Source organism: Pelophylax lessonae (genome assembly GCF_965119305.1).
Source record: "Pelophylax lessonae genome assembly, chromosome: 4".
NCBI lineage: Eukaryota > Metazoa > Chordata > Amphibia > Anura > Ranidae > Pelophylax > Pelophylax lessonae.
In genome coordinates this window covers 410,883,824-410,906,538 of record NC_138771.1, presented here as the reverse complement: position 1 = coordinate 410,906,538, position 22,715 = coordinate 410,883,824, and the positions used below count along the sequence as shown (strand labels likewise).

Here is a 22,715-nt window from a genome sequence, read left to right as displayed (position 1 = left end):
TTTCCATTCCATTGGGACTCTCTACCTTCAATGCATATATGACCAAGCAGCGCATAATGCCACATTTCTGAAGGCCCTGATCATTACGTTACCCAAACCTGATAATTCACCTACAACCTTTCATCCCATATCCCTACTGAACACTGATATTAAAATCTATGCAAACGTATGAAAGATATCCACCACCAATCAATCCATCCCTATCAAGTGGGTTTTGTGAAAGCATGCCAAACCTCTGACAGATTCTGAATATGTTGCAAGGGGCGAACCATGATTGGATGCCTTTGCTGATCTCTATGGATACAGAGAAGGCGTTCACCCAAGTACTTTAGTGGTACATTAACGAAGTGCTGCATATGTTTGGATTCTCGGATTATATGGATAATGCTATTTGTGCTTTCTATTCAGTCCCTAGTGCCAGAGTCTACAACCCTGGTTTGCCCTAAGGCAGGCGTGTTTTCTCCCCCCATGATTTTCACACTTGTGATGCAACTATTTGTTCAGGCTATTAGAATAAACCCAAACATTGCAGGTTTTAGGATAGGTACAAAACGCACACAAGATCGGCTTATAAACCAATGATGTCATCCTAACCCTCACCAATCCCCTGGTCTCAGTAACAACAGCAGTCACTAGTTTACTTAGGTCAAATCTCCTGTATAAAATCAAACACAACTAAGGCTACATGTAAACTGGACGTTTTAAAAAGTCATTTGAAGGCTGGAATTTTACAGCTATGTAAAGGACGTTTAAAACGTCCGTTGTGTCGCGTTGCAGCCGCGTTTAGGCTCAGATCCGTTTTTTAGAGGTCAAAAAATCATTCCCCTTTAAAATGGAAAAACGCAAGCACTAAACGCGGGTGATTGCGTTCGGTCGCGTTTGAAACGCCAGTAAACACACATTCTGAACATCCTGAACGCAAATAATTGCTTTCCAAAAAACGACACTGAACTCAACTGCCTCGAAATGACTGTAAACGACTCAGTGTACATGGACAGATAAGATAACATAAAGGAGGGTTCAGGGGCTTCTGAAAAAAACTCCCAACTGCTCAAAACGGTCGTTTAAAAGTAGCAGTGTACATGAGGCCTAAGTCTCATTATCTACTAGTTATGCTGTCTTCCAGAGTAAAAACTATTACTGCGTCTTCCAGTTTATCATGGACCCCCAAAATCGATAATTAACCACTTGCTGACCTTCGCAAGTACATTTACTGCGGCAGTCAGCCCCGTACAGGCAAAGTGACGTAGTACTACGTCGCTCGCCTACGAGCCTCTAGGGGGCGGGTGGGTGCTCCCACCCCCCCTCGTTCCCTGACTTGTCCGCGCGTGTGACCGGCGGACCCGATGTCCGCTGGTCACTCGCGATCTCCCGGTGGAGAGGGAGAAAGGCAGGCGGCTGATGTAAACAAAGCCGCCTGTCATTCTCCCTGATCTAACTGCAGAGATCATACGATCCTGCTATGTAGGATCGTATGTCTCTGTGGTTATATCACTAGCCACACCCCTTTACCCTAGGGACACACTTAACCACTTGATCACTAATAAAGTTAACCCCTTCCCTGCCAGTGTCATTTTTACAGTAACAGTGCATATGTATAGCACTGATTACTGTAGTAATGTCACTGGTACCCCAAAAGTGTAAAAAATGTCAGTTAGGGGTCCGATCTGTCCGCCGCAATGTCGCAGTCCCGTAAAAAAAAAAAAAAAAAAAAATTGCAGATCGCCGCCATTACTCGTTAAAAAAAAAAAAAACAATAAAAATGACAAAAATCTTTCCTTTAGTTAGTAAACGCAATAACTTTTGCGCAAACCAATCAAAATACGCTTATTGCGTTTTTTACCAAACATATGTAGCAGAAAACAAATTGGCCTAAAATGTAAATTTTTTTTGGGGAATTTCATATAAAAATAATGTGAAAAATATTGTTATTTTTTCAAAATTGTCACTCTTTTTTTGTTTATAGCGCAAAAAGTAAAAATCACACAGGTGATCAAATACCACCAAAAGAAAGCTCTGTTTGTGGGGGAAAAAAAAGGACGTCAATGTCATTTGGGAACAGAGTCGCACGACCGCACAATTGTCCGTTAAAGTCACGCAGTGCCGAATCGCAAAATAGGGCCTGGTCAGGAAGGGGGTAAAATCTTCCGGGGCTGAAGTGGTTAAACCCACAACAGTAAAATCAGTATAGAAACAAAAAATTAATTTTGCGCTATGGTAAATAAATAGTGACTCAAAAGTGCTGCTGTGCATAAAAATCAAAAGGATTTTAAATGTGATAGTGCAAGAAAACAGCGCAAAATTGATTGTGATTGGCAATGAAGTGGCTAAACCACTAAAGTGTCTTGTCTAAAGTGCCTTGTGAATAAATAAATAAATGAATGGATCCTTAATTATGGAAGACAAATATCATACAAAACCACTGTCAAAAGTGCTGCTGTGCATAAAAATCAAAAGGGATTTTAAACGTGATAGTACAAGAAAACAGCGCAAAATTGATTGCGATTGGCCACTTTATTGCCAATCACAATCAATTTTGCGCTGTTTTCTTGTACTATCACGTTTAAAATCCCTTTTGATTTTTATGCACAGCAGCACTTTTGACAGTGGTTTTGTATGATATTTGTCTTCCATAATTAAGGATCCATTCATTTATTTATTCACAAGGCACTTTAGTGGTTTAGCCACTTCATTGCCAATCAAAGTAAAATCAGTATGTTTATGCAGTAAAGCATGCTTGCTATTCTCATTGTGGAACCTAAGGGGTTAATCCTGTGCATTGTTTAAAAAGGCTGCTTGATCCTGTATGCACAGATCCTCCTCTTTTTTCACTGCCCCCAGAACATGTCCAGATAAGACAGAGCCTTTGGAGTCAGGCTGCACAGGCTAAGGTTTGGTGTGTATTGCTAGAAAGGGGTTGTTTTTTTTTTTCTTGGGAGAGTGCATGTGATCAGCACAGGGCCAATCAGCACTGTCCAGTCAGAGGGTCAGGGGAAAATGAAAACTTCTCCTCCAAGTTTTAACTAGGCACTGATAGAAGTCACAAGGCTGCTGAGAAAAGGTATTTATCAGCTTTTACTTACTAAAACTTTTTAAGAGCATTTCCATGTTCTGTGTACTGTGGGGAGATCCGATATAGTGAATGCAGTGTCCTGGGAACACTAAGTATTTCAAGATCAAAATAGTGTCACCAAACTGCTCTCTGGCTCGGTACTATGAGACACTACTGCAATCCGTATATATCAGCAAGCTACTGAACTCTCAAAATTCTAGGTCTCACAGGCATGAAGATTGGCAGTTTCTCAAATTGTCTTACTGATACTAGATCACTATATCATTTTAGAACTCATCAAATATATCAACTACCAATCTTAGGAAGCTACAACTAGCCAGCCATCAATCACTTTTTTTTTGAGGGGGGGGGGGGGGGGGGGGAAGGAAAAGGCCCAGATTCAAAATACTCCATCCTTTACAGACCCAAAATACAGTGGGTACGGAAAGTATTCAGACCCCCTTAAATTTTTCACTCTTTGTTATATTGCAGCCATTTGCTAAAATCATTTAGGTTCATTCTTCTTCCTCATGAATGTACACATAGCACCCCATACTGACAGAAAAACACAGAATTGATGACATTGTTGCAGATTTATTAAAGAAGAAAAACTAAAATATCACATGGTCCTAAGTATTCAGACCCTTTGCTCAGTATTTAGTAGAAGCCCCCTTTTGATCTAATACAGCCAGGAGTCTTTTTGGGAAAGATGCAACAAGTCTTTCACACCTGGATTTGGGGATCCTCTGCCATTCCTCCTTGCAGATCCTCTCCAGTTCTGTCAGGTTGGATGGTAAACGTTGGTGGACAGCCATTTTTAGGTCTCTCCAGAGATGCTCAATTGGGTTTAAGTCAGGGCTCTGGCTGGGCCATTCAAGAACAGTCACGGAGTTGTTGTGAAGCCACTCCTTCGTTATTTTAGCTGTGTGCTTAGGGTCATTGTCTTGTTGGAAGGTAAACCTTCGGCCCAGTCTGAGGTCCAGAGCACTCTGGAGAAGGTTTTTGTTCAGGATATCCCTGTACTTGGCCGCATTCATCTTTCCCTCGATTGAAACCAGTCGTCCTGTCCTTGCAGCTGAAAAACACCCCCACAGCATGATGCTGCCACCACCATGCTTCACTGTTGGGACTGTATTGGACAGGTGATGAGCAGTGCCTGGTTTTCTCCACACATACCGCTTAGAATTAAGGCCAAAAAGTTCTATTTTGGTCTCATCAGACCAGAGAATCTTATTTCTCACCATCTTGGAGTCCTTCAGGTGTTTTTTAGCAAACTCCATGCGGGCTTTCATGTGTCTTACACTGAGGAGAGGCTTCCGTCGGGCCACTCTGCCATAAAGCCCCGACTGGTGGAGGGCTGCAGTGATGGTTGACTTTCTACAACTTTCTCCCATCTCCTGACTGCATCTCTGGAGCTCAGCCACAGTGATCTTTGGGTTCTTCTTTACCTCTCTCACCAAGGCTCTTCTCCCCCGATAGCTCAGTTTGGCCGGAAGGCCAGCTATAGGAAGGGTTCTGGTCATCCCAAACGTCTTCCATTTGAGGATTATGGAGGCCACTGTGCTCTTAGGAACCTTAAGTGCAGCAGAAATCTTTTTGTAACCTTGGCCAGATCTGTGCCTTGCCACAATTCTGTCTCTGAGCTCTTCAGGCAGTTCCTTTGACCTCATGATTCTCATTTGCTCTGACATGCATTGTGATCTGGAAGGTCTTATATAGACAGGTGTGTGGCTTTCCTAATCAAGTCCAATCAGTATAATCAAAACACAGCTGGACTCAAATGAAGGTGTAGAACCATCTCAAGGATGATCAGAAGAAATGGAAAGCACCTGAGTTAAATATATGAGTGTCACAGCAAAGGGTCTGAATACTTAGGACCATGTGATATTTCAGTTTTTCTTTTTTAATAAATCTGCAACAATGTCAACAATTCTGTGTTTTTCTGTCAGTATGGGGTGCTGTGTGTACATTCATGAGGAAGAAGAATGAACTTAAAATGATTTTATCAAATAGCTGCAATATAACAAAGAGTGAAAAATTTAAGGGGGTCTGAATACTTTCCGTACCCACTGTATATGGCTGGCATGGGTACCCCTAATATTAAAGCTTACTACCAAGCAGTAATCATTACCCAAATGAAATTGTGGTGGATACAAACACATAATAACCTCTGGATCAAACAATCATTGGTGGGGTAATCACTTCAGGGCATGTTGGAAGCAATAACAACCTCCGATTTCCCCTTATCCTACGATATAGGCAGCCATCACAACTCTTGTGCAGCTCACTTTAGAAATTTGACAATGCCAAAGCCGATGGAACTCCCGTGCATGCGCGGGATTGATGTCATCCCCATCCAGTGAATGAAAGTGGCTGGCATTAGATACCCAGAAGCTGTTAATAGGCAAAAAAAAGAAAGAGAGAAAAGCGCCAAAGTATTCTTCATATTTATGAACTAAAAAAAAAAAAAAACAACAATAAATATGCACCCCTGCCTAGGGCCATTATCTGAGAGCAAACCAGAGTCATGAACTATGGCACTAGGGACTGAATAGAGAGCGCATAATAGCATTATCTATATAAAAATAAATAAATATGCACTTACATTTACAAGATATTAACCACTTCCCGAGCACCCGCCGCCTTTTTACTGCCGCAGTGTGGCTCTCCTGCGCAAACCGACGTAGATCTACCTCCGGCGGCACACTCCCGACCCCACTCGGCAGGAGGGAAGCCGATGCGTGTGTAAGGCGGCTCCGATTGCCGTCTGACACCCGCTGAGAGATGACGTAAACACAGCCGACCGTTCTTCTCCCTGCAATGATCACAGAGCCCATGTGATACTTCTATATAGGATCACATGTCTCTGTGGTCATTTCGGAAGCCACGCCCCCCACAGTTAGAATCACTCCCCTAGGCTCACATTTAACCCCTTGATCACCCATAGGGTTAACCCCTTCCCTGCCAGTGTCATTATTACAGTAACAGTGCTAAAAATATGCACTGATTACTGTAGTAATGTCACTGGTACCCCCAAAAGGGTCAAAAATGTCAGTCAGGGGTCAGATCTGTCTGCAACAATGTCGCAGATAGCTACCATAACCTCTGTATTTTTTTAATCTGCGGGCGGTCCTCTTTCACATAAGGGTGGTCCCAGCGGCGGATTCACCGCGGGATCACCATTACGTTGCGGCGGGAAAGGTCACCCCCTCCTGTCACTTCCCGGTCGTTTTCCCCACTTACCGGACCCGCTAGCAGCGGGGAAAACGATCTGGTCCGCGTTCCTCACAGATAGGAAGTCGAGTGAGGGCAAGATGGCCCCCACTCTAATCTATGGTCTTTGAGGACAGGTGCGACGTCAAACGTCATCTCCTAGCAATGTATTTAAAGAGCAAATTTTTTTTTTTTTCTTTTTTAGTATAGATGTGAGATCTGAGGTCTTTTTGACCCCAGATCTCACAATAAAAAAGGACCTGTCATGCTTATTTCTATTACAAGGGATGTTTACATTCCTTGCAATAGGTATAAAAATGATCAAATATTGAGAAAAAAAAAAAACTGTTAAAAAAAAAAAAAAAAAAAATAGATAAAATAAATAGGATAAAAAAATTAAAGCACCCTGTCCCGTTACGCAATGCCCGCCCACATATGTAAATGGTGTTCAAACCACACATGTGAGGTATCGCTGCGATCGTTAGAGCGAGAGCAAGAATTTGAGCCCTAGACCTCCTCTGTAACTCTAAGCTGGTAACCTGTAGAATCTTTTAAAATGTCGCCTATGGGGATTTTTATGTACCAATGTTTGTCGCCATTCCACGAGCGTGTGCAATTTTGAAGCATGACATGTTGGGTATCTATTTACTCTGCGTAACATTATCTTTCACATTATAGAAATAAAATTGGGCTAACTTTACGGTTTTCTTATTTAATTAAATAAAATTAGTTAAAAAAAAAATAAAAAATTGTGTTTGGAAGACCGCTGCGCAAATACGGGGTGATAAAAAAAATATTGCAACGATCTCCATTTTTATATAATGTTTGGGGGTTTAGAGCCGGTTCACACTTCTGCGTGTGCCGGGTTCGCATGTCATGTCGGAGCGCACTGCTCCGACATGACATGCGATCAGCTGTGCGGTGCGAGTTTAGCCATACAGTTTGTATGGCTAAATTCGCACCGCACCCGCAGCAAAGACGCACAGGAGGCATTTTTGCTGCCGCATCAGGATCGGATCGCACAGCGGTTCACACTTGTGCGATCCGATCCTGTGCGAACTGCACGATCGCACTGCGATATGCGATCAAACTGGGGGTGTCGTTAAGATTACATTGACACCCCCAGCGGATCGCATATGGCAGTGTGAACTGCCGGGGGTGCGTGTGCGATGCGGGAACAGGCTGCGAATTCGCAGCCTTCCCGCATCGCAATAGTGTGAACCGAGCCTGAAAGTAATTTTCTAGCAAAAAAAAAAAACATTTTATTTTGTAAACAACAAGTGTCAGAAATAGGGGCCCGGTCCTTAAGTGGTTAACCACTTGCCGACCAGTCACGTTGACTGTACTGCGGCAAAGTGGCTCGATTCCGTCCAGCGCCTCCGGAGGCTCGCTCCCGCTATGTTCAGTCAGTCACAGCGGGAGTCGGGCCAGGGGAGGAGCAGCGGTGATCGCCGCCGCTCTTCCCCGATCGTTGGGGAATCGAGTCTGGAGATCCACCTGCTTGTGTAAACAAAGCGGGCGGATCTCCTAAGTGACAGACAGTGACAGATTGCAGGGTTCAGCATAGCTCAACCTGCGATCTGTCCCTGTGTCACTCAGTCACCTCCCCCCACACACGTTAGTAAGCACCAGGCATACATTAACCCCTCCCTCTCCAATAAAATTAACCCCTTCCCTGCCAGTGTCATTTTTACAGTAACAGTGCATATGTATAGCACTGATACTATAGAAATGTCACTGGTACCCCCAAAAGTGTCAAAAATGTCAGTCAAGGGTCCGATCTGTCCGCCGCAATGTCGCAGTTCGGCAAAAAAAAAAAAAAAAAAAAAAAAAAATTGCACATCGCCGCCATTACTCGTTTAAAAAAAAAAAAAAAACACCAAAAATGACAAATCTTTCCCTTAGTTAGTAAACGCAATAACTTTTGCGCAAACCAATCAAAATACGCTTATTGTGATTTTTTTTTTACCAAACATAGGAAGCAGAAAACAAATTGGCAAAAAATTTAAAAAAAATTTAGATTTTTACATTTGGGGGGGGGGGGGGGATTTCATATAAAAAAAAAAGTGAAAAATATTGTTATTTTTTCAAAATTTACGCTCTTTTTTTGTTTATAGCACAAAAAGTAAAAATCGCACAGGTGATCAAATACCACCAAAAGAAAGCTCGGTTTGTGGGGAAAAAAAGGATGTAAATTTCGTTTGGGTACGGTGTCGCACGACCGCACAATTGTCAGTTAAAGTCTCACAGTGCCGAATCGTAAAAAGTGGCCTGGACGTAAGACAGCAAAATCCTCCGGTGGTAAAGTGGTTAAAGATGTCAGCAGCTGACAGAGAGCTCCTGAGCATTGCTGGAGCCAAGGTGAGTAGAGTTCCACTTTAATCACTACAGTATCATTACATGCAGACACTGATGATTTTAGCAGGAAACACACAGCTTACTTTTTATAGTACAGATCCATTGGGCTCAATAAACCTATTCACCATGAAACATTTTTCCATGTTAGGAAGCCACACTACATACAGTGGATATAAAAAGTCTACACACCCCTGTTAAAATGTCAGGCGTCTGATGTTAAAAAAAAAAAAAAAAAAGAGAAAAGAGACAAAGATAAATTTCAGAATGTTTTTCACCTTTAACCACTTGCCACCCACAGTCAAACGATGGCGGAGCGGTGCGGCTCTCGTTATGGTAGGACGTCACATGACGGTACGCACGGGTGTGCAGCGCGGTGATCTTTACCCATGTGATTGGCTGTGTCCAATCACTGCCGGTCACATGTAAAAGCGGAAGTGCCATTTAAATCGGCGCTCCTCGCCTCACACTAAGAGTGTGTGGTGAGGAGGGCCGATCAGCGGCTCCTCCTCAGAGGGAAGTCTAGGACAAGCAATCAGGGCACTGATCATCAGTGCCCTGGATTACAGTAAAGCAAAAGCAGTGCCCATCAGTGACACCAATCAATGCCCATCAGTGACCTCAGTGCTCATTAGTGATGCCAGTCAGTGCCTACTCATCAGTGCAGCCCATCAGTGCCACCTATTAGTGCAGCATATCAGTGTCCATCAGTGCAGCATATTAATGCCTCATCGTTGCCACCTCATCAGTGCCGCCTCACCAGCGCACATCAGTGAAGAAGAAAAACTACTTATTTACCGACAGAAACTAAGAAAAAAAAAAAACCCAGCAGTGATTAAATAATGCCAAAAGAAATCTCTATTTGTGTGGAAAAAAAGAAAAACGTAATTTGGGCACAGCATTGCATGACCACGCATTTGTCATTCAAAGTGTGAGAGCGCTGAAAGCTGAAAATTGGCCTGGGCAGGAAGGGGGTGAAAGTGCCCTGTATTTAAGTGGTTAATGTGACCTATAAACTGTACAACTAAGTTAAAACAACAAACTGAAATCTTTTAGGTGTAAGGAAGTAAAAATAAAATAAATATGGTTGCATAAGTGTGCTCCCTCCTAAACTAATACTTTGTTGAATAACCTTTTGATTTTTTTTTTTTACAGCACTCTTGGGTTTGAGTCTATCAGCATGGCACATCTTGACTTGGCAATATTTGCCCACTCTTTGCAAAAACACTCCAAATTTCTCAGATTGCGAGGGCATCTCCTGTGCACAGCCCTCTTCAGATCACCCCACAGATTTTCAATCGGATTCAAGTCTGAGCTCTGGCTGGGCCATTCCAAAACTTTAAATCTTCTTCAGGTAAAGCCACTCCTTTGTTGATTTGGATGTATGCTTTGGGTTGTTGTTACGCTGAAAGAGGACGTTCCTCTTCAAGTTCAGCTTTCTAGCAGAAGCCTGAAGGTTTTGTGCCAAAATTGACTGGTATTTGGAACTGTTCATAATTCTCTCTACCTTGACTAAGGTCCAGGTTCCAGCTGAAGAAAAACAACCCCATAGCATGATGCGGCCACCACCATGCTTCACTGTGGGTATGATGTTCTTTTGATGATGTGCAGTGTTAAGCTGGATACACACTGTCCAACTTTTGTGGTTAGAGTTCCTTCAGATTTACCTCTTCTATGTAGTGCAAGGGCCTGCCAGATTGCATACTAATTGAAAGTGTTTAGGTTTGACCTCATATTATATGGTTTTGGTAAGTCTAAAGGAAAAAGTCTTCAGAAAATCTTATAGTGTGTATGACCCATTAGTTTTGTGCCAAACATATCTTTTGGCACTATGGCCAAACAGTTCAACTTTGGTTTCATCAGACCATAACACACTTTTCCACATGCATTTGGGAGACTTCAGATGTGTTTTTGCAAAATTTACCTGGGCTTAGAGGTTTCTCTTTGCAAGAAAAGGCTTCCATCTTGCCACTCTACCCCACAGCCCAGATATATGAAGAATATGGGAGATTGTTGTCACATGTACCACAGAGCCAGTACTTGCCAGATAGTCCTGCAGCTCCTTTATTGTTGCTTTAGGCCTCTTGGCAGCCTTCCTGACCAGTTTTCTTCTCGTCTTTTCATCAATTTTGGGGGGACGTCCAGTTCTTGGTAATGTCACTGGTGTGCCATATTTTCTCCACTTGATGATGACTGTCTTCACTGTGTTCCATGGTATATCTAATGCCTTGGAAATTGTTTTGGACCCTTCTCCTGAGCTTTCTTTTGGTGGTATTTGATCACCTCTGTGCTTTTCATTTTTTGCGATATTAATAAAAAAATGTAAAATTTTGAAAAAATAACAATATTTTTCTACTTTGACAGTTAAAAAATATCCAATATATTCAATTTTTGTCATATATTTAGGCCAAAATGTATTTAGCTACATGTCTTTGACAAAAAAATTCTCAATGAGCGTATTTTTAACCGTTTTAAGACCTGAAGATTCCTGACCAGGCCATATTTTGCGATTCGGCACTGCGTTACTGTAATGGACAATTGCGCGGTCGTGCGATGCTGTGCCCAAATTAAATTGATGTTCTTTTTTTTCCCCACAAACAGAGCTTTCTTTTGGTGGTATTTGATCACCTGTGCGATTTTTACTTTTTGCGCTATAAACAAAAAAAAGCGACAATTTTGAAAAAATAACAATATTTTTCACATTTTTTATATGAAATTCCCCCAAAAAAATGTAAAAATCAAAATTTTTTTAACATTTTAGGCCAATTTGTTTTTTCTGCTACATATTTTTGGTAAAAAAAATTGCAATAAGCGTATTTTGATTGGTTTGCGCAAAAGTTATCGCAGCTACTAACTACGGGAAATTTGGAATTTTTATAGGTTTTTTTTTTTTTTAAACTAGTAATGGCGGCGATCTGCGATTTTTTTTGCGGGACTGCGACATTCAGATCGGACCCCTAACTGACATTTTTGACACTTTTGGGGGTACCAGTGACATTACTACAGTAATCAGTGCTATAAGTATGCACTGTTACTGTAAAAATGACACTGGTAGGGAAGGTGTTAACTTCTATTGGTAAACAAGAAGTTAATGTATGCCTGGTGCTTACTGACGTGTGTGGGGGGAGGGGACTGTGTGACACAAGCACAGATCGCAGGTTCAGCTATGCTGAATCCTGCAATCTGCCAATGCCTGTCACTTAGGAGATCCACCCACTTTGTTTACACAAGCAGGCGGATCTCCACACTCGAACCCGGACAATCCCTGCCGCCCCTCCCCTGGCCCGACTCCCGCTGTGACTGAATACAGCAGAAACGAGCCTCCGGCGGCACACGCCGCCCACAAGGGGAGGAGTCCAGCGACGTAGGTCTACGTCACTGGACGATAAACTAACCACTTTGCCGCAGTACGCTCATTGTGAGCGGTCGGCAAGTGGTTAGTAACACTAAAGCTGGATACGCACTATACAATTTTCTTTAGTTTTTTTTCCTTTAGATTTACCAAAACCATACAATATGAGGTCGAACCTAAACACTTTCAATTTATATGCAATCAGACAGGCCCTTGTACTACATAGTTGAAGGTAAAGCTAAAGGAAATCTACAAACAAAAGTTGTATAGTGTGTATCCAGGTCAAGTTCTGTGTACAGAGAGGAGGCAGAGTACATCCCATTCATCCTTCATGCTCTCTCCCCCTCTATGCTGTTATTTATCCTCCATGCTCTCTCCCCTCTTTATGCTGTTATCTATCCTCCATGCTCTCTCCCCCTCTATGCTGTTCTCTATACTTTTGTCAGCAAAAGTGAAAGTCTAGAGGTGCCGCTCGACCTGCCTTTAGCAACTGATGACGCCATTGGTTGGAAGAACATGGGTGGGCGGCTTACACTTTTGCCAGTATAGATAGCAGCATTGGGGGGGGGGGTTGGAAGAAAGACTGGAGAAGGGAACAGGATGTGCTCTCCTCCTTTCTGTACACGGAACTTAAAGAGGAGCTCCAGGCTTCCCCCAAATACTGTAGCTGCTGACTTTTAATATTAGGGCACTTACATGTCCAGGCATCCAGCAGTGTCCTCACCTGAGCCGATTATTTAATCAGCCATCAGGTGCTGTAGCCACCATCTTGACTAGGAGAAATCTGCAATGAATCCTTGTGGCTTCACAGTTGGTTTTCAGCTGCACTTTATGAATGGGGCACAGTCTTTTGGGACCTGTGAAGTGTCCCAGAAGGCTGTTGGGGGGGGGGGGAGGAGCAGGTACCCGCTTCCCCTAAAAGGTGCCAAATGTGGTGGTGGGAGGGGGGTAAGGTAGACAAGTAGAGCTTCCCCTTTTAGGGGGAGCTCTGCTTTCAAATAGTAACCCCTTCATGTGTTATTTTTCCGCAGAAACCGAGTTAAAAAATGCATCTTATTACTGTTTCTTGTTATTCATTGTATGCCTCAATCCTAAATAAAAATCTTTTGTGGAAAAAAAAAAAATGCTGATCTAATCCCAAAAACATAAAATGTAACATTTTGCAGCTTACTGGACCTTGGATATGGTGGCTGTGTTAGTTTCCTTTATTTTCACCTGGTGATCCTGCCAGCACCACACTTTTGCTGAGAGGAAAGGAAGTGTGAACAGGGAACACACAGGAAAGGAAGTGTGAACAGGGAACACACAGGAAAGGAAGTGTGAACAGGGAACACACAGGAAAGGAAGTGTGAACAGGGAACACACAGGAAAGGAAGTGTGAACAGGGAACACACAGGAAAGGAAGTGTGAACAGGAAACACACAGGAAAGGAAGTGTGAACAGGGAACACACAGGGAAGGAAGTGTGAACAGGGAACACACAGGGAAGGAAGTGTGAACAGGGAACACACAGGGAAGGAAGTGTGAACAGGGAACACACAGGGAAGGAAGTGTGAACAGGGAACACACAGGGAAGGAAGTGTGAACAGGAAACACACAGGAAACCCTTGTTTTCTGTGTGCCCTTGGTGTTTTTCTACTTCTATTCTGTGGTCTCACAGGGGACAACAGAGTCATAGCTGCTTGCTGCTATCAGTCAAATTTCTGTGAGGAGGGAACAGGGGAGTGGCATGCCGGTGCTGTGTGTGTCTATGGAAGCACATAGCCCTGCTCAGGGCATGCTAAAGGAGGCACCTGGATGAAGGAAGGGGAATGCCAAAGAGGAGATAAGGGGGCATTCTATACAAAGAACAGGTATGGCTCCTTTCTTTAAACACAAATAAAAAAAAAAGTCCTTTCAGATGACTTAAACCTTTGCAGCCCACTGTAAATAAGGATTCATCCTTTCCCTAGAGTTCTCTTTTAAAGTCTTGTCCACATGTGGGGACTGACAGATCTCCCCCTCCCCCGCCCTCACAACCCACCAATCAGTGAGCCCAGCAGCACCTCTAGAATCTGCTTGTCCTGCACGGCCAGCGTTATGTCTCTGATTCCCAGTCTACATCGGACGTGCCGGCTTTGTGTGCCGTCCGGCACCTGCACCTCAATGAAGACCTCCTCCATGGTCTGGTACCAGCAGCCCCACGGAGTTTTACACAGCACCACTCCGCTTTTCTCCTCGAAGTACGCCGACATCCCCACTGGAAAAACCTAGAAGCTGGGGCACATGCGCAGTCGCACCTCTGTAGAACTACATTTCCCGGTATGCACCAGCACTGAAGCGTCGCAGGACGCATCGGTGATTCTTTCTCCCTGCTCCAGTCATCGCACAGGGCTTTCCCTATTGGCTGTGCTGAGCTTGTTATTTCTCGTGTGATTGGGCTGAAGTTTAAATTTGAGGCGTGGCCATATGCTGGTTGGTGATTGGTGGAGGTCCCTGCTCGCAATTTTTAAAGAAGAGCTTGGAGCTGAGATTGCGTTTATAGGTTAGTGCGGTGTGTGTATTGGAGTGCCAGCGACCATGTCCTTCTCGAAGGCGCCTCTCAAAAGGTTCAACGAGGAAGTTGGTAAGTTCAGTACAGTGATAGGCTTTGTCTGTCCTTTGCATCTCTCCTGGGTAAAGGCACAGGGATACATTTTAGCTACTCTGTTCTCAGTTAAACTATCCACAAGGTATTAAAGCCGGACTTTATGTGTGTGTGTGTGTGTGTGTATATATATATATATATGTATGTATGTATGTGTGTGTGTGTGTGTGTGTGTGTGTGTGTGTGTGTGTGTATATATATATAGTGTATAGATAGATAGAGATGTGCGTATGTATGTGTGTGTGTGTGTATGTATGTATATATATATATATATATATATATATTCATACAAACACACTGCATAATTAGTTGTCACCAGGACAGGAATAGGGAAATCTTCCACTAGTTCTAGTGACCATCAAGGATTCTTTTCTATTGGAGGGATTACCTCTCCCTTCCTCTTGTGGCTATTGGACAGGAAGTAAATGGAAATCTCCCCATTTCGACAGGGGGGGGGGGGGAGAAATGTGACAGGTGGTATAATTCTCCCTTACCCGATACAAAATAAATTCCCCCCTCCCCCTCCTTTCCGTATAGCTTGGATGCTGTGTTTTCTGTGGCACACCTGGTACTGTGCCACTCCCTTCATCTGATGTCACCAGAGGATGCCGGTCGTCTCCTGAGTATTGCAGTGACCCTGTGCTAACGCACATCTGCTGTTTCATAGCAGTGAGGAACTGTAAAAAAAAAAAAATAGATGGCCAACACCCCTGGAATATGGAATGCTCCAGAGAGGATCTGGGCACTGTACACCTTATTCTGGCCCATGCTGAAAATGTAGCCCCCCCCCCCCCCTAAAAAAAAATTCTGTTAACAACTTTACCACTGGAGGATTTTACTGTCTTACGTCTGGGCCACTTTTTGCGATTCGGCACTGTGCGACTTTAACTGACAATTGCGCGTTTGTGCGACGCTGTACCCAAACGAATTTGATGTCCTTTTTTTCCCACAAACAGAGCTTTCTTTTGGTGGTATTTGATCACCTGTGCGATTTTTTTTTTTTTTTTTTTTTTTTTTTTTTTTTTTTTTTTTTTTTTTTTTTTTACTTTTTGCGCTATAAACAAAAAAAGAGCGTAAATTTTGAAAAAATAACAATATTTTTCACATTTTTTTTATATGAAATTCCCCCCCCCCAAAAAATCTAAATTTTTTTTTTAATTTTTGGCCAATTTGTTTTCTGCTACCTGTTTAGTAAAAAAAAATCACAATAAGCATATTTTGATTGGTTTGCGCAAAAGTTATTGCGTTTACTAACTAAGGGAAAGATTTGTCATTTTTGGTGTTTTTTTTTTTTAACGAGTAATGGCGACGATTTATTATTTATTTTTTTTTTTTTTTTGCGGGACTGCGACATTGCGGGGGACAGATTGGACCCTTGACTGACGTTTTTGACACTTTTGGGGGTACCAGTGACATTACTACAGTAATCAGTGCTATAAATATGCACTGTTACCGTAAAAATTACACTGGCAGGGAAGGGGTTAATTTTATTGGAGAGGGAGGGGTTAATGTATGCCTGGTGCTTACTGACGTGTGTGGGGGGAGGTGACTGAGTGACACCAGGACAGATCGGATGTTCAGCTATGCTGAGCCCTGCAATCTGACCCTGCCTGTCACTTAGGAGATCCGCCCGCTTTGTTTACACAAGCGGCGGATCTCCAGACTCGATTCCCCGATGATCGGGGAAGAGCGGCGGCGATCGCCGCCGTTCCTCCCCTGGCCCGACTCCCGCTGTGACTGAATACAGCGGGAGCGAGCCTCCGGCGGCGTGCGTGTGCCACCCACAAGGGGAGTCCAGCGACGTAGGTCTATGTCGCTGGACGGGAACGAGCCACTTTGCCGCAGTACGGTCAACGTGACCGGTCGGCAAGTGGTTAAAGTAGAGGGCAGGATGAGATTTGTATATAGTTGATGGGGAGTCAAAGTCCAGCTTTAACTTCTTGCTGATTTCAGACCGCATATAGGCAGTGGCAAGAAAAGTGGGCTTTAACTCCCTAGCAGCTGCATGGCGTCCTAAGGTTGTGTGTTGAGAGCACTCAGTGACCGCTTTTGATCAGGAGCCTCTCGGATAGGCTCCTGATCACATGAGCACTGTGAGAGTCAATCTATCATTACATTAAAAAAAAAAAGAAGAAAACTGTGCCACCTCCTGGGCATTGAAGCCCACATAAAGGGCTGTTGTGCCGTTAAAGCGGAGTTCCGGCCTCAAAATAGATTTTTGGGCCATCCGCTTGCTGAGGGTCACCTGAAAAAGAAATGGATGCTCCTGATTTTTCTCTTTTTTTTTTTGTTCACTTACCTTGTTTTTGAAGAAAATATACTCCCCTGCCTTCCACTTCCTCCCTCTGTGGCCACGGCCCGTGCCATCACTTCCGGCTTGCGATGACTCCTGGGAGCTGGACGTCATCGCTCCCAGGAGTCGGCACCGGTGTTCCGTGAGAATTGCCTACCCTGTGAGAATTACCTACCCCTCGTCACTTCCGGCCAGAAGCATCTGAGCAGCGCAGCAGTGCGCATGCTCAGAGCGCCGGATACCTAATGGCAGAACAGAGGAGCTTACTAGTGCGCATGCGCACTAGTATAAAACGATCACGGTGTACCGTGAAAAAAACCTACCGACGCGGCACTTACCTAAAACAGCTGTGCTGACATACGAGTCATCCCCGCTCCTGTCCCGGTCACTTCCCTGCTCACGGCAAGTAAATATAAAAGCGGCTGGCGGCTCAGTGATTTATGTTTTCATACAGCCGCCGCCGCTTTTATATTTACTATCCGAGAGCAGGGAAGTGACCGGGACAGGAGCGGAGATGACTCGTATTTCAGCACAGCTGTTTTAATGTAAGCGCTGCATTCCATACAGTGCCGTGAACCGGAAGTGACGAGGGGTAGGTTTTTCTCACGGGTAGGTAATTCTCACGGAACACCGGCCCTGCTTGTCACTTCTGGTGTAGACGCGACATTCCCTGCTAAACAGCTTCTGGGCATGCCCAGAAGCTGTGCAGGGATGCCGCGCCTGCATCGGAAGTGACGAGCGGGCCGGTGCAGGGCATTCTGGGACGTCACCGAAGAGGAGGCAGAAGAGGACGCGCTGGATTCAGCTGCCCACACCTGAGATGGCAGCGCTGGAGAAGAAATTTTAAAGGTAAATATTTCTTCTAAAGGGTAAGTGCGACCTGGGACAGTACAGAGGCTATCTGTTATGGAATGCACTAGCCCTGACTGTCCCAGGGTTATTTTTATCTAAAATTCACCCCGAGGCCGGAACTTCGCTTTAAGGAATTAATGTGGTTCTAAAGTAGTCTTTAATGCATTCAAAACCCAAAAGAGGAAGCTCAGCTTGTCTGCCTAATAGCCCTCCCCTTTTGCATACTTGACTCCTTATTTGGGAGTGGGTACTTGGTTTTGAAGTCTGGAGCTTTCTTCCCCCCCCACTGCATTTTGGGACACTTTACAGGTCCCAGAAGGCTTTACTGCTGGTTTCCCTTAGTCAAGATAGCGGCGCCAGCACCTGATAGCCGATTGAAAAATCAGCTTGAGTGAGGATACTACTGGATGCCTGGACAGGTAAGTGTTCCTAATTAGACATATGCCGGTTTTCGGTAATTCGATATATCGCGGTATTGCATAGCCACGGTATTGTTATTGTGGCATTTTTAAAATACCGAGTTTCTCTGTCAAGTCTGCCTGACTTGTGAATTGATACATTTCAGTGAGCTGGATGACTCATTCACTCACACAGCTAACACCTTTCAGCATTAAGTCTCCTAACTATAAACAAAAATGATTACATTTGTATCTTTTCCTTCCCTCTGCCAGGGAGAAAGGAAGTTTAACCTCTTAAAGACTGGATCTTTCTCTGACACTTGTTGCTTGCAAGTTAAAATCAGTTTTTTTTTTTGCTAGAAAAGTACTTAGAACCCCCAAACATTTTATATATTTTTTTAGCAGAGACCCTACAGAATAAAATGGCGATTGTTGTAATATTTTATGTCACACTGTATTTGCGCAGCAGTCTTTCAAACGCAATGATTAGACTTTAATGAATAAAAAAAAAAAAAAAAAACGTAACAGTAAAGTTATCCCAATTTTTTTTTTTGTTACACAGAGAATCGAGAGAGAATCGTGATCTTTATTCCAAGCTAAAAAATCGTGATTCTCATTTTGGCCAGAATCGTGCAGGTCTAATATACACACGCATAGCAGCCCACATTACATTATTATATAGCCATCAAGCAGTGTCTGGCCTACCTGGTGATGACTGGTCCTGGCGCTCTGATCCGATGGCCTGGTCTTTAAAGGGGCAAATCCTTGCGATCCAGAAGTGGTTAAACCTGCAGGAGGACCGGTGTTTTTATCTATTAATGACTTTACTATTGCTTTAGGCCTGGTTCACATGTATGCGGGTTGGTGGTTCACATGTATGCGGGTTGGTGGTTCACATGTATGCGGGTTGGCGGCCCACATTTGCACAGGCATAGCAGCCCATTGATTTGAACGGGCTGCTATGCCCTCATTTTCCGCAGAAAAAAGGTGCATGCAGCATTTTTTTAAAATTCAGTGGCCTTGAAATCCATCCTGCTTTTGCACCATGCGACTAACCTGCAGTTCCTGCTCTGGCAAGCTTTCTGCATTTTTTGTATACGTGGGCACGGCATTTAAAAATAAACAGTTTGCGTGTGCAGCAACAGCAGGTAAGTCGCATGGTGCAAAAGAAGGATGGATTTCATGGCCACTGCATTTTTTTAAATTCTGCATGCACCTTTTTTCAGCTGAAAACGCAGGCATAGCAGCTCAAGCCCATTCACATCAATGGGCTGCTATGCCTGTGCAAATGTGGGCCCCCAACCCGCATACATGTGAACAAGGCCTAAAGCAATAGTAAAGTCATTAATAGATAAAAACACCGGTCCTCCTGCAGGTTTAACCAATTCATGACTTTACTATTGCTTTAGGCCTGGTTCACATGTATGCGGGTTGGGGGCCCACATTTGCACAGGCATAGCAGCCCATTGATGTGAATGGGCTTGAGCTGCTATGCCTGCGTTTTCAGCTGAAAAAAGGTGCATGCAGAATTTAAAAAAATGCAGTGGCCATGAAATCCATCCTTCTTTTGCACCATGCGACTTACCTGCCGTTGCTGCACACGCAAACTGTTTTTAAATGCCGTGCCAACGTATACAAAAAATGCAGAAAGCTTGCCAGAGCAGGAACTGCAGGTTAGTCGCATGGTGCAAAAGCAGGATGGATTTCAAGGCCACTGAATTTAAAAAAAATGCTGCATGCACCTTTTTTCTGCGGAAAATTAGGGCATAGCAGCCCGTTCAAATCAATGGGCTGCTATGCCTGTGCAAATGTGGGCCGCCAACCCGCATACATGTGAACCACCAACCCGCATACATGTGAACCAGGCCTAAAGCAATAGTAAAGTCATTTATAAACAACACCTCCTTCAGGTTTAACCACTTCTTGACCACAAGGATTTGCCCTCTTAATGACCAGGCCATCGGATCGGAGCCGAGCGCCAGGACCAGTTATCACCAGTTAGGCCAGACACTGCTTGATGACCTATTTTAGGCCTGGTTCACAGAGTCTGTACTGACTGACTATATAATAATGTGCAAAAGTGAACCAAAGCCCCTAAATTCAGCAATGAAATTGAAGTGAGGTGGAAATTTTATAATTTAAATTTAATAGAATACCGTGATAATACCGTATACCGTGGCAAAACCTTAATCAATTAATCGCAGCATGAAAATCTGATACCGTCACAAGCCTATTCCTAATAAGTCATCAGCTGCAGTATTTGTAGCTGTTGACATTTAATTTTGTTTTGGGGGAGCCTGGCGCTCCTCTTGAAGGCTGTCTTCACTCTGATCCGCTTTTGTTCAGTTCTTCAGTTAAAAAAAGCAGAGGAAAAATGGATCTCTTTAAATTCTGTGTACTGGTTAGTTGCGCTTCAGTTGTGTTTGAAGAAAAAAATCCTGCTTGCTGCATTTTAAGTGTAGCACCCTCCTAGGTAGGTGCTAGGCAAAGAAAGTAGTTGCTCTGTCTGCTTATCAGGAGAGCCTGATTAATAGTTAGGCCTGTTGCATGTGTACAGGGTGTGATTCGTCTGGGCTGAGGGAGTGTCCCCACTTCATCCAATACGGGAGCCTGTTGGACAGTGGAGGGAACCCAGCCAGAGACGCACAGGCTTTTTTGGAACGATCTCAGTGGCAGTGGTGCATTCTGGGATACTTTATAAAAGCCAAAGGGCACATGTGACGAGGGGTCTTTTGGGTGAGAAGCCAAGTTCCAGAAGGAGGGTGATGGCTGTCTCCTCTTCTGCAGCTGTGAGGGTAGTTGTAGGCAGTCGGCCTAGTGAACCAGTGGTGTGGCTGAACCCAGAGGCCCAGTGAAGCTGACTGTGGAGGTGAAGGCAGAGCAACTCTGGAAAAAGTGTCCGTGAGTACAGGGGAGCTTGCCAACGGGTCTGCCCAGGAAGACGACCACTCCAGTGGCTTGAGCCAGCGGACAGGTGGCAGCACACAGGCAGTGAGTGAAAAGTGGGTGCCAAGTTGTTAACCCTGAAGAGAATATTCAAACGGGGAACGGTCAATTTAACTTCAGTGGCGGGGTGAAGCAGCGGCCTTGCCGCATTCTACAGTCAGTTGTTCTCAGAATTGTGCATAGGTACTAGTTGGAGTATCCCACTCATCCTTTGTCCCATTCCAGTTCTAAATAAAACACAATTAAATCCCCTGGACTGATTGTCTGTACCAAGAACTTTTAATGCCGTGTATCTGCTGTCAGTTGCTAATGGTAACTCTGGGGAACCCAAGAAGTGTAATTCTCAGCAGTTCTACATAAGTATGTTAAATGCAGAATTGGTAAGACCCATGATGATAAACGACTTTATTATGTAGTGACCATACTGGGATTTATTTTAAAAAAATAAAATAAAAACCCTATTTATCATATTTGATTAACCAGTTATGTGACCGCACAACTTGCTTTCCATTCTGCTTTTAGACAGGGTCTGATTGTTGATTGGGTCAAACACAGATAGGGATGTGTACTCCCTGTCTATGCTTTATCCCAAAAGTCTTTGTCTTCTACAGGCTACAGCTACAAACAGCAGCCTGTGATTGGCTAATGCTTCTCAGCTACTTCATACCCTGTAGAAAGAATGTGGAATAGCCTGAAATTGTGGTCATCCATTTTCATATTTTAAAACTCAGCAGCTCTACTAGTTTGTAGCAGTTTTGACAGTAAGGCTTGGGCTGGGAGTGCCCATCAGTTAACAAGGCAGGGTAAAGGGACTATGGTGGGGTAATTTATGTCGGCACTTCGTCCTGTACCTCCAAACAGCATGCCAATAGACACAAACCGACCATGCAGGCACAGATCTTCTGTTCTTGGCGTGATCAGTTTACGTAAAGGAAGGAAAGGGAACTAGCAGGATCAGTTGGATATGACATGAAAGGAAGCAATGAGAAACCTAGGTTGACAAACACAGGAAGAGAGGGAGGATATATTTTTAGGGGTAATACTTAATTCTAATCAAATTTTTTTTTTTTTTTTTTTTAATACAGGTTGTGCTCCTGCTCCAGGATCTTATGATGTAAAGAATTTGGATGGTCTTAAAGGACCGGTGTCCTTTGAGAAGTCTCAGAGGTTTAGAACAAAGAAAGGTGTGTATTATGCTGTGTTCTTAAAGGTGCACCAATACTGTGATAAAATAATTGTTATCTTGTATTCCATGCTTATGGTGCCATAGTTTCTAGACACTTGTAATATTCAGACATTAAATACTTTTGCCTCAAAGAAAAACTTGCTAAAGCCGATTTCTGGGAAGCTATAAAAAGTAGCCAATTAGTGATCATTAAAGACCAACTCTGGGCAAAGAAAGTACCTCCTCCCTCCCACCCCATTATGACTGCTCGCTAAAAAAAAAAAATTAATAGGTCTTATTTACTTATCACAAGTCGCACACAGTTTCAGGTGACATTCAGGTCCAAGGACTCCTTTCGTCTTTACATCGTGTGGGTCCATCTTCCAAGGGTCCACATCAGTCTGCGAGATGTAGACACTTCTGTTGATGAAGGTGCACGTTACTTTTTTTTTTTTTTTTTTTTG

The 22,715-nt window shown here is 43.7% G+C and overlaps 2 protein-coding genes across 2 annotated transcripts in view; one reads left to right on the top strand and one right to left on the bottom strand.

Moving 5' to 3' along the window:
• Positions 1-14,259, bottom strand: part of NUDCD2 (NudC domain containing 2) — a 60,445-nt gene extending 46,186 nt beyond the window's left edge. Inside the window, exon 1 of the mRNA XM_082256908.1 lies at positions 14,017-14,259. Within this exon, the coding sequence (XP_082113034.1) occupies positions 14,017-14,205 (189 nt within the window). The 5' untranslated portion in view covers positions 14,206-14,259. The remainder of the gene's footprint in view (positions 1-14,016) is intronic.
• A 180-nt stretch (positions 14,260-14,439) lies between these two features.
• Positions 14,440-22,715, top strand: part of HMMR (hyaluronan mediated motility receptor) — a 142,770-nt gene continuing 134,494 nt past the window's right edge. The window contains exons 1-2 of the mRNA XM_082252649.1: positions 14,440-14,576; positions 22,172-22,270. Coding sequence (XP_082108775.1) covers positions 14,531-14,576; positions 22,172-22,270 — 145 coding nt within the window. The 5' untranslated portion in view covers positions 14,440-14,530. The remainder of the gene's footprint in view (positions 14,577-22,171; positions 22,271-22,715) is intronic.